The 13001-nt window shown below is 38.2% G+C and overlaps 1 protein-coding gene across 1 annotated transcript in view; it reads right to left on the reverse strand.

Moving 5' to 3' along the window:
* Window positions 1-333: 333 nt before the first annotated feature.
* Window positions 334-13001, reverse strand: part of gfra1b (gdnf family receptor alpha 1b) — a 52745-nt gene continuing 40077 nt past the window's right edge. Inside the window, exons 7-9 of the mRNA XM_036572754.1 lie at window positions 9292-9491; window positions 4242-4286; window positions 334-2273 (exon numbers count right to left, since the gene is read on the reverse strand). Of these exons, the coding sequence (XP_036428647.1) occupies window positions 2136-2273; window positions 4242-4286; window positions 9292-9491 (383 nt within the window). The 3' untranslated portion in view covers window positions 334-2135. The remainder of the gene's footprint in view (window positions 2274-4241; window positions 4287-9291; window positions 9492-13001) is intronic.

Genomic DNA, 13001 nt, shown 5'->3' on the forward strand with positions numbered 1-13001 from the left:
TTCAAACAAAAAACTATATATTGCTGCTGTCGGACTTTACAGGAGAAAGAAAAAACATTCTTAACTTTGAATCGAAGTTAATGGAACTAGATTTTTCCAAGCACTTCTATTGCATTTCTATTGGTTCATTCATTATGAACTTTTGGCACATTGTAAAGGTCAGCTTGCCTTTTCAAGTTCTGTATAAAAGCACAAAATGACAAAAATGGAGATACAATCGACAGCGGCAACGTGACGTTTTTTGTTAAAATTATATAGGCTTGATATGGCTTTGTTTGATGCCAATGTATGTGTTTTGAATGAGCGAGTGGGATTTAAAAGACATCACAGAGATTAAAGGGACTTCTCTGCCTTATTTAATGTGTTCTTCAGCCCCCTTTCAGTTCTTACAGCCCTGTTATACATGTGTATTTATTTATTTGTTTACTCTTACAGTTAACAGTACCACAACAATGCTGAAATGCTTTTAGGGCACCTCATTGAAAAGAGAGCGAGAGAGAAACCATGTTCACTTACTGTACAGCACGTTTTACATATGGGTACACTAGATTGAATCATCAACCTTTGTACACTTTTCTGTGACTCAACACTCATGTACACGGTTAAAACACATCAGATGATATTGTACACAGCAGTTCTGATAGAATGGCATAAATGTGCTAAATTTGTAAGAACAGAAATTAGGCGGCATCATAAACAAAGGCCGGTATTATACAAGCGGATGATCAGACTAATATTTTTTTCTTCTCAAAAACTGCATGATAAACATTCTTCTCATAAAAGAAAGTGTACCTTAGATGACAGTGAATGAATCAGAAGTCCATAATGATAAGAGAATTGATCTCTCTATGCTCTGCCCTCTAATGCATTCTGTCATTGCTACTATTGCGAGGTTGGACATTCTTTACAGAATGTTGGCAAAAAACCCATTCAACTTAAAGAATTTGGGCCAGAGTTTAGATTCATTACATAAAATTTGATTTCCAGTTTTAAGTGCTATACTACTGAGCTAGACTGTGTTGTTGTAGCTTGTCAAAAGTAGACTGATACCCACACACACACACACATTTTCTAAGCCGCTTATCCTTCTGGGTTGCTGGGGGTCCTGGAGCCTATCCCGGTGGTCATTGGGCGGAAGGCAGGAAACACCCTGGACATACAGACATATACATTCACCCACACAATCACAGGGGCAATTTAGCATATCCAGTTGGCAGGACTGTGTGTCTTTGGACTCTGGGAGGAAACTAGAGCACCTGGAGGAAACCCACACAGACACAGGGAGAACATGCCAATTCCACACAGAAAGAACCCTGATTGCCTGGCCAGGGAACCACAAATTTCAAAATTAAAAACACTTTAAATTTAGGTAACTGAGTTGAATTGGTCTTTTGCCAACAGTCTATAAAGCCAGCAACAGTTGCTACCAAAGAACATATTTGTGTGAGCATGAATAGGTCAATTCTGAAGGTTCCAAAAGACTTCGTTCGCCTGTCCGTCTGCCTTTCTGTCTTGCAATGTGTGTCCACACCTTGTATCCTGTGGCTCTGTATGTATCAGTCATACTAGAGCCAGATAGAAGAGACAGTACTCATCATAAAAGAGGCAGTGGACAGGATTAGTTGGCAGATACTTTTCTGAGAGATGTGGGACTTTGAGTGCAGCTTAGCCCAAACGTTCACACACTTTTCTCTAATATCACGGAAAGAGGAAATTAATGTCTGTTCATGTTGTAGTCTGCTCCCGTTGCCCAAAAAGTGGAGGGTCATCTTGTCGTCTTTCGTGATCCCCAATTTTCATTGTGACTCTTTTTCAACGTCCCTTATGGACAACAAAGTTCTTGTCCTGATGGCTGAAGAAAAACATATCATTTCCAACACAGTATAGAAGACTGGGAGTCCAGTTTCACAAAAGAAGTTGATTAGTGACTCTTCATTTGCACATCAACAACTCCACCTCCGTCTCTGTCTATCGGCACTGGTCCTCCATTTGAAAGGAGAAAAATCCATTTTTCAGAAAGAAAAAGCAGCTTTAGCACAAGTAGACATCACACCTCGTACAGCATCACTTGCAGGAGAAGATCAAATACGACAGAGTGGTGAATATGATACAGAGCAGTCCGACTTGGGGATGGGCTACAAAAGCAGGGCCTTGTGGAGCTGGAGAGCGGAGAGCGAAGCCAGCAGCAACACGTGGACGGCCGCAGAGTGGACAAGGCTGGCTGAGCTCCCTGCTATAGCGTTAAAGCTGCTGGGGTCAGCCAGAGGAGGGTCCTATGGAACACAGGAAGGTAAGAGCTCATGTTTTAATCGACGTAGACACTGCCGTTTTCATTGCTGATTTGTTGGTTTTTACTTAGTATTCTACACCGCCTGTCAAAAGTTTGGGGATACTATGCTTTCTTTTGCTGTTGCTATTCAATTATATAATGTATGTGTGATAAGTATGAAGGGAAGGTTATGCCTAATAATTTGATAGTTTTGGAGCAGAAACCATTTTGGCAGTGGTTTGGTAGCACTGTCACAAATATTGTCATAAATATTTTGCTGCTGCTATAACAAATTATTACACGTCCAAAATGGTAACTTCATAAAAGTCCCAAATCTTAATGTAAGTCAATGCAACAAGATTTTTATTCCAAGTAATTTTGTACTATGTTTCTTTCAGTTTATTCATCATGAAATGTTCACATAATGTAAAGGATAACTAGTGTTTTCAAATGGTTAAAAACCATTTATGGTTCTGATATGACAATGACAACTTACACAGTGCTTATTTATAGTTAAAACAGTTTAAGACAATAGGTGTCCCCAAGCTTTTGATGTACAGCCAGTTCCATAATTACTGGCAACTTTAGTAAAGATGGGTTAAAATAAAAATGGCTTTGTAAGTAATTAGCTTAATCTCACATTGAAAATATGAGAGGAATCTAACCTTTAATTGAAATAAATCTAGTCTAAGAAACGCTTTTTCAAAATATTTGTTAACAAAACTGTGCCACAACCACATGTCCCCTGTTCTCTTCCCTTAGTCATTCACCACCAAGTGGAAGATTAGAGAATGCACAAACTAAATGAGACAAAAGTGCATTGACCTTCACAAACCAGACAGAGGCTGCAAAAAAAAAAATAGCTGTAAAAGAACAACTGATGTCTGAAGATGCCCATATCCACTGTTAGGGCCATAATTAATAAGTTTAACAGGATGCATGTTTATTTTGTCCCCATCACACAGTGAGGAGGATGTTTAGAGAAGCAAGAATTTCTTCAAGGACCACAGTTGGAGATTTGCAGAGAATTTCAGGGTCACCATATGTCCAAATCTACAATTAGAATCCTCCATGCAAAAGGAACTATTTGCAATGTAAAAAAGAAAACTTTTTAAATAATCTAACCAATAATGTAAGCACTTGAAGTTTGCTATACACTACTAAAATCTAGACTGGAACTGGGCTCTATGATCAGAGGAGACAAAAATAGAACATTTTGGCAACAGACGCTCAGTAGGTTTAGTATAAAAAAAGAAAATGATCTCCACTGTTAAGTATGTTGGAGGATCTAAGTGTTTTAAGCTTGTTTTTTCTCCAAAGGCCCCGAGAACCTTGTTAAAACATATGGCATCATGGACTCCATGAAGTGCCAGGAGTGATTATAAATGAAAATCTGGCTGCCTCTGCCAAAAAGATAAACTGGGTCCTAGTTGGATCTTCCAGCAGGAGAATGATCCAAAATATACATCCAAATCCACAGAAAATTGGTTCAATGAGCACATAATCAAGCTTTTGACATGGCCATCTCAGTCCACCGATCTAAACCCCACTGAAAAAGAGAGGATTTTAAGAGATTCTGTATTAAAGAAGAGTCTCCTGCTCTGTATTCTCCAATCTCATTAAGCATTATAAGAGAAGACTCTTGCTGTTATGTTGGCAAAGAGAGGCTGCACAAACTAGTACATGCAGGAGTGCCAATAATTATGATTGATAATTGTTATAGGGTGGCATCTACTTAAATTAAAGGTTAGATTTCTCTCATATTTTAAGTGTGAGATGTGTTTTAGTGTAGTTAACCACAAAAAGAGTTTTTCATTACCTTTTTCTACCCATCAGCACTGAGGGAGCCATTAATTATAGAGTGGACTGTTTATCCTGTAGCTTAGTTCAAAGATGTGACCACTACTGTATTCTGTGTATGTAAATTTGAATACAAAATGTTAAAAGATGTTTAAACATGAGTTGAACTCACCATGCACAGAACATCTATTGTGACATTGGCCTTTAGTTTCTGAGCCTGGAGAGAAAGGAAGAAGACCAAAAGAAAGTGAATGAAATGTGCATTAACAGAGAGACCCATTACGTTTGAGTGATGGAGATGATAGAAGTTGTTCTATTTGGTCTAGCTGCAGGGACTCATAGCCTTTCAGTGTGAAAGAGTTTGGCCTCCTCTGGCTCAGGCCGACAGGGTAATAGTCTGCTCTTCCCAGTGGTCAGTGAGCCCTCAGAGTAGTGCTCCTCTAAAGAAGTGTAATGTTACCATAATGAGCGCTATAGGCTGCACTGACTGCAGTGAACTCTCGCTGGGCCTATTGCTCACAGATCGATCCGCTGCTGTGTGTGCTTGTTTTCCGGTAGCACTGACTGCATTAGTGTGTGTGACAGACCAATACATTATAATAGCCAGTTTTATGAAACTTTGCTGTGCTTTTCACTTTCCGTACACACACACGCAGAGAGATGGGATTTGGTGGCATGATAAAGTGATTCCATAGAGAGTTTAGAACATAATAAACCTGCTGCACAATAGAGAGAATGGAACTAATTCTATGGGAATAGGATTGTGGGAAAGAATGATTAATGGCCTTCCCGGAGGTCTATCCTGCTGAAGAGACTGCGCCCACTAATAAATCATATTATCAGTATTAAAACAATATGATGAATAGTTGTGCTAAAGGTATAAGAGTATATCTAAGGCGATCGGATTTGGCTGTAAAGGTCTCCACATTTGGAAAGTGCGTAAGCATAGGCTTACTCAAAAATGTTGTGAGAGGGGTGCACCAATTTGGGAATTCTCTGCCAGTATTCCAGTATCCATTAGTTTCCATGTACATATGTCAGTGTCTGTACTGATACTGCAGGAGCCACAACCTAATACATTTTTTTTTTTTGCAAAAAAATAAAAAAAATTTGAGCACAATCTATATTTTTTATACAAAAATATTATCTATTATTATCATCTACTTCAAATGAAAATGGAAATTTTGTTTCCAGCACCCACTATTTTTAAAAATTCTGCTGAAAGTGCCACGAGTGGCGACATTACAACTTAGTATCACTTATTATATAACCTCTTCATTGTAACTGACTGAGGAGCTATTTGTAACATTTGCTGGAAAATTATTACAAATATTATTGCTATTATATGAATGCAGGCACAATTACTTAGTTACAGCCCTTTATTGCTTAAATAAGGTGAGCTTTCAAACCTGTGTGATAAAAAACTGCAGGTCCAAAATGCAAAGCGCGGGGTGGAGGTGGGGATGAGGGTCCCTGCTTTAATTTCTACAGGCCATTTTACAACTATAATACATATTTAATGGATCTGTGAATAAAATGTTCCTAAAAATAAACTGCTTTGAATTTATATGGGGGTAATGGAGAACTCTCATTGTTTACTTTGAATGGCTAAGTTAAAACTATCGTCTTCTTGTGGAGGCTCTACTTTAGCCTAGCTTGCTCTGACTGTGAGTTACATGCTTCAAAACAGCGCTACATTTAAGCCACCAACTGAGATTACTTATGTGGTACAAAAGCAAGAAACGTATTAAGAAATTCTGTATTTGGAGTCATGCCTATATTAGGAACTCTGTGTCTAACCTGGTTTTCTCTACTATGTAGAAACTGATTCAATGTTTTAACCAGTTTAGTAACCTGGTTGACTTAAAATTTTCACTTCGCTGAACTTCTAATTGTGAGTTAACAAAATGTAAAACACACACTTCCCATTAGAAGCCAGGTAACTTCCTTTATGAGTTAAAAAACTAAATAATTTGTTCCCGTATATGAAAAAATGAATGGCACTTTCAAAAATCATAATCAAAGCTGATACTTTGTCCTCTGTACATTTTTCATTGGGTCACTGGGTGCTTGGAATTACAAGGTCTTTTAGCAGTCAGAATACAAGTAATATTAAGCAAGCAAACACCACTTCACACTGAAATGATGTTGCATAAAAAAGTCAACTAATAAACACTATTATATACAAACACCAGCTACTCAAATTCAGGCTACAACTAAAGAGCCACTAAACTACCACACTTTAAAAAACTGGTTAGTGTGGGGTATTTTAGTGTGGTTTCCAATCATATAAGGTCAGTCCAGTGCACAGCATTGATAGCTTGCGTGTAGCAATAGACACATTTTACCTTATTGACCATGTAATTCAGAGGATCTGATGACGTTTGGAGGAAAAATGTCAGAAATCCATTGGCCTTTGAATGTTTTTGTGTAACACAGGGCGCGACAGTGGTGATTTAATAAAAACTGTCATTGAAAAAATCAGCTTTGTCCCAGAGTTCCTAACATGACACCGACTACAGACTCATGACTTCAGACTTCAGGATGCACATTGTATTGGAATACTGCAAAACGTTTTCACATTTTACCTAACATTAGTTTTTGCTGCTCTCCCCTAATATATTTGTAGACAAATGCATTAAGCAGACATTTTAGCACAGTAGCCCTGCATCACCTAAACATTCTGCTCTTCTGGAAAACAGTAAATGCTTCATCAAATACCGGTTTTGAAAAGATCTCTCAAATCTGTCTGTTGCTGGATTTTTTTTTAAAGAATTATCTGCTGACATTGATATGATTCCCATATCATTCTGCATCCCTGCTTTTTAATCATCTTTGGAAGTTCTGAAATCTTGATATATGAGCGAGCCACATGGTAATAAACGGAGTCTTCTCTGAGTCTGGGTATGTGTTTCTCAAGCCTGTCTGAAGCTGCCTGCCAGGCCTGGCAGAGTCAGACGAGGCAGATGAGGGGGGAAGATATGCTATCCTCAGTGGAGTCTCAGTGCTGCTGGTGTGAAGGGAGAAATGTTATGGTTGGGTAGCTCCTGCTTAAGGGTTTTCCTTATGTTAATGCGACAGCCAATTAGGCGTGACATGGCAGCTCTGGCAGTTTGATGTATCTTATTTCTACCCACAGGGCTTCTGTGTGTGTGAGAGTATGTGTGTGTTATCAATGTGCCGGCCCAGACCCATCAATCAAAAGTGAGCCAATGTCTCACGTTGAGTGAAAGGCATCACATGCAAAACTTCATCTGTAAACAGGCTCCCAGCTGTTTGTAAAGTCAACACAGGTCACGCACCGGCTGTGAAGGGGCACTGCTGTGTGTGTGAGTGGCACTGTGTGCTGCGTGTGGCATCTCCTGACTGGCACAACTCAGTCAGTGCTTCACAGAGTGAAGCATCCAGGAAAAAAGCTCTGAACTGTGCTAGCAGTCAGTGTCGCTCACTCAGCTTGGCCTAATCAACAGTTATTACTAATTGTGTGTCACGACTTGCAAGAACATAGGCTGTGTGAAAGTCACTGAGGTGTCTTCACACAGACTGATCCCACTGTAGACAGAATAAATAAAGGTTCTAGCCACTCATTTAAACTTTAAACCCTCTTAGCTACAATGGCTAATTATTATATTGGAATCAATATAAAGCTGCTTTGGTTGCAGACAGTCATATGCAGAAGTTTGAACACTCAAATGACATGTTTTGTTGATTTTCTGTGTCAAAAAATAAGTTACTACTTGTTGGGGGGCTCCTGGGTGGCGCAATCATCTAAGAGTTGGCCCTATCACCCCCTCTTCCCCCATTGCTCAACGCGCTGCTAGTCAGCGCAGGCGTCTGTTAGTTGACGTAACAGATCTGGCAGTTGGCGCTTTCCTCCGAGCGCATTCTGCTGTCCAGTGACGCTGCGTGAGCGGCAGTTTGAAAAGACGCGGTGGCGCTTCACAGGTCTCGGAGGAAGCCTGTGTTGGCCTTCGTCCTCCTAACATTGGTAGTATGGTGTGACTGGGGGAGTCCTAACTAGTGGGTGGAATTGGAGAAGACAAAATTGAGGAGAAAATTGGAGAAAGAAAGAAAAAAAATGTTAATACATCCTCTGGAGTGAACAAACTTAAAGACTGCCTTTACTGCATTTTTTGGGTGCATAGTTCCCTTTTAATTTCGGAGTTTAACAAACTGGAAAAAAAACAAAAACTATAAAATGTGCCATAACTTTTGCATAGGCCCCACAATGTTTTGTTTATTCCAGTATGTCAAATAAAGTAAACAGTAATAGTGCATTAAAAGTGTGTTCTCTATAGAGGATGTGTTCACTAATTTTCAGTTATAAAATAAAAAATGCCATTGGACCAGGTTGCCCAAACTTTTGCATGACTGTATTTAACGATTCTAATATGCTAGTCGTGTGGAACTTTACAGCTCTCACAGAAGTGGGAGAAAACTAGGAAGTTGTAAATAAATAAATAAATAAATTAAACAAACAAACAATCAACCAATCAGAATGATGCACAGAAATTTAGAAGATTCTAAAATGATTGAAAAGGCATCCAAAATTAAGTTAAAGTTAAAACAGAAAGCCTCATGTTTCATAAGCAGTGATAAAATCTCAAGGCAGACAACTTGTCAAACATTACTGTAAATACAGTCAAATCTGCAATAAAGTACAAGTCATTCAATTTCAGAAAACCTATTTAGTAGATATTTATACAGAATTAATTATACAGAAACCAAAGTCACTTGTAATTTTACAGTCTAAGTAGTCTCAATGATAAATTCACACTCATCAAAAAAATCTTACTCCACATTTAACATGGCAAGTTCAGCTGCTCTAGTGAAAATTTTCTTTTTTTTTCCCAGCTGATTGACACCTACACATCCTTTCAGACTCATAGTGTTGAGTAGTCTTCTAACAGTGGAAGGTTGGACAGAAACACCTGTGGATTTTTTTCAGATCTGGAGTAAAAGTGGAGCTTGATTTTCTCCTCTCTCTCAGAAAGCTTTAAGTGCTGTTTATCTGATGGTGTCAGTTTTGGTGGTCTACCTGGTCTTGCACCATTGATAGGAGTTCTATTTTTAAAAAGTATTGAACTCTAGTTTTGGAAACTCCTGCTCTTTCATTTATTTGTCTTTGACTTTCTGTCATAAAATATCAAAAATAAATCATGTGACAATTTCACATTCTCGAAGTGAAATGCAAATCATTGCACTTGTCATGCTCCTCTTACCTGCAGGCTTCCACAGAAGCTGTAGAGGTGGTCATTGCTGGGGTCCAGGTCATTGGAGAGTGTTTGGTCATCCAACGCGTTAGACATCCTGTCCCGTCCTCTCTGAGGGGTGTTGGGGTGGGGGGCAGTGGGTGGGATTGGAGGCTGGGGTTGCCACACCCCAACATCTGTACCATTACCAAACGCCTGGATGGCATTACCTACAGGAGGTACACACAGAGCCACAGGTGCATATTAACACGCTGCACACGCACAGCTACTGTGCTGACAGAGGAATTACATTCATCTCTGTTTGTTTTGTGTGGAGCTAATATTAATAGGTTTGGTCCACTCCATTCAGTGCCAGAGCCGATAAGCTGATAAAGATCCTCACGCTGCGTAGAGTCTCCATACAGGGGCATTACTATTCCAACATACAGGCCTCAGGAGAGCTGTACAATTTTTGGGTGATAAAATGGAGGATCATTATAACAGAGATGCCTCTTTTAAAACAACTTCATTCTTTAAACCACCTTGAAAGGACATTCTTCCCTCTTCCTCTCTGTTTGTTTAGTCTGTGTAAAAGGATAAAGGACATACAAGACGCTGCAAGTGTATCCACACGTACACATATCCTGATTTTCTAGAAAAATCTCAGAAAAACAGGTCTAACCAACATCAGTGCGGGGCTTATTCTTACTAAATATAGAAACATTCCACTGTTTTTGTACTACTAGAATAAGTACAAATAACACAAATACATTAAAAAGTATCATGAATTACATTAAAAATGTAATTGTTATTTTATGAGCTAGTTAGGAGAACACAAATCCGGATGTCTCCTGGATGCCGTTAGCCATCACACTGATTTGTTGAAGTCCACCACCAGCACACTTGATTTAATTTAAAGGGCCCCTATCACAGAAAACTAGAGTTCAGTGGAGTATATGAACATTGGTAGAATTTTAAAATGTATCATTCACTCCCCTGTCAGTATATAGAAACTAAGCTGGAAAAGCAGCCCTCGTGATAATTAATTCATTTTTATGATGTCATGAAAACTAATTTACATACTTCCCATTAAGGCATGAGTGTTTCAGCCTGAACTGCTTTTTGAATGAGGAACAATACAGGGCAGCCAATCAGAGCAGAGGTTACTTACATACAGTGTCCTTCACAAATATTGGCACCCTCAGTGAACATGAGCAAAACAGTCTGTAAAAACATTCTTCATTGCTTATCCTTTTGATCTTTCATTCAAGACATTAACAAAAATCTAACCTTTATTTTAAGTATCTTATCATGAAATAAATATCTTTCTCAAATCTGTCTATGCCACAATTATTGGCATCTCTCCATTTAATACTTTGTGCAGCCTCTCTTTTGCAACAGCTCTGAGTCTGGGGAGATGGTGGTGGTGGGGGTGCCACTGATTGGTACAAAGGAGTGAGAGCTTTCCAAACTCTGAGCGGGTGGCTCTTCTGACCTAAGGTACAGCACTGACGACGTCGATAGACGCTATGCCACGTAAGCCTTTTGGCTCTATTGTGCTTCATCATTGTGCATCACTGGCTCTGTAAGTGTAATGTCTGCCTCTCAGCACAATAGTCCATCGATCTGTATCTGTGCACTCTATTCCCTTGGCACAGCTTTCCGGTTATCTTATAAGTCTTATATTATCATAAATCTTATAAGTAAAGTTAGTGGTGTCATTTCGGGGATATTATGGAGGCGAGAGGGCTAAATGATGTAATGTGGATTAGCCAGAGCATCTCCCTGCATTTCCCTGCATTTTTGCTTGAATGTTACCTTCATATTTCTTTTTACAGTGAGGGAAAGATTTTAACAGTCATACCACGTACTGTAATAGCAATTCTTCACCTGCTCCCCATCTAAGGTTAAAGGCTCACTGTAAACCTGAGAGTTTAAGACTCAGGATTCATTATTATTGTTGTTTTGTCATACATTGATTTTCCACTGCAGTTGTTAGAATTGCTTTGCAATGATTATAACATACTATTTAACTATTTAAATTTCTACTTAATTAATAATTATGTAATTCTTTCCATTTTTATTCAGTTTACATTCTGTATTGACAGTTTTTGATGAATAGGCCTGAAGTTTGCACTGGAACTACAAGGCTAACAAGTAATGAAAGCTTTTAGTCACCAGAGCATTATATAAATTGTGTGTCTAAATCATCACACTTGCCTCAAACTTTGTGGAGCTATTATATTATCTCAAATTGGCTCGCTCATAGGGTTTCTGACATTGTTATCTATGAGAATGGACAAAAGAACTTACAATTTTGTGTTTGTTAACTTTGTGACATTTTGTCCATTTTTATGGAGAACAACATCATACAGTCAGAAACCACATAAATAAGTCTACTGGAGATTACTCAACAACTTGACGCTGTTTAATGCTAAGTGGTGTTGTGTAAGCTTACATTACTTGTTAGCTACCTTAGACAGAATAAATGTGGCTATAAATATTTATAAAATACATCACACTTTAAAACTTTTATATGTTTATTATGTGTTTTGAATTCTTAGCATAATGTATTATTACTATTAGGAAAAGTATTATTATATTACATAACTATTAGATTGTCAATGTCAAGGAATCTCAGTCCTAGCTTGCATGGTGCACTAATAAACCTGTCTTGTCATAAACACTGAGCCACACTATAATTTCTTTTAATAGTCTATTTACAGTTTCCTCTAATAATAAGTTAAGTTTTAAGTGTTTTTACTAAAGGATTTACTGAAAAAATGCAACATACAAACTAAAACCTCAGATCAAACTCAAATGTCAGAGTTCAAACTAGTGGTGCCATGGGTATACTACCCTACCTGGGAAAGTCAGTTTACACCACTGATAGCTTGATGTAACTTACTGCAATTAAAATAGATGTGCTAGCAAAAAAGAAGGCTCCTTACAAAGCAAAGGTTTCTGGTGGTCAATGTTAGAACCAGTCAGGGAGTAAATAATGATAATGGCTGTCTACTAACTTTCCACACTGCTGTCGCTCCACAATAGCTTTGTGCTCACTATGATGTCAAAGGGGGTCTTGAGGAGGGGCCTGATGAGTACTTAAGTTGCTGCAATGTAATGTAATGTCTGAAGTGAAAGCTAATCTGGTATGGACAAATCATTTGGGGTTGGCATTGAAGGCCCACCCCAAATGACAGCCATGTGAGAAGTAAAAGATTGGAAGATTGGATCTTCAATATGTCTTGCTTTACTCATGGCTCACAAATACAATAAAAATACAAGTTCTTTTAACTAAATTAAAATATCATCGGTCTATCAATAATAATCCACACTTGTATCGACATATTCTGTCACTTATATCTTGAAAAGATCTTTTAAAATATGTTAAAATTACAATGATATATTACTTCAGATATTTATAATTCATAAGTTGCTAAAAGAATTCACAGCATGGCTCAGCATGTCTTTATGACTCTGCAGGTTTGTTAGTCGTTATGCACTATACAAAGCTAGGACTTCATAATGTATAATAAGCATGGCCATGCATTTTTATAAATTATGCTATATGCATTACAATGTTATAACATGTTATAGATTCTTATAGATGTGGTATTTACAGAACGTTTACCAATTTTATTTTTTTCTGAACTTCTGCTTTAAGACAGAAAGCAGTGTTTCACTATTGTCTGCTATAACTAAGCTTTGTGCAGTCCTAACTCCTTTTCTTAATGACT

The sequence above is a fragment of the Colossoma macropomum genome, unplaced genomic scaffold (assembly GCF_904425465.1).
Source record: "Colossoma macropomum unplaced genomic scaffold, Colossoma_macropomum, whole genome shotgun sequence".
NCBI lineage: Eukaryota > Metazoa > Chordata > Actinopteri > Characiformes > Serrasalmidae > Colossoma > Colossoma macropomum.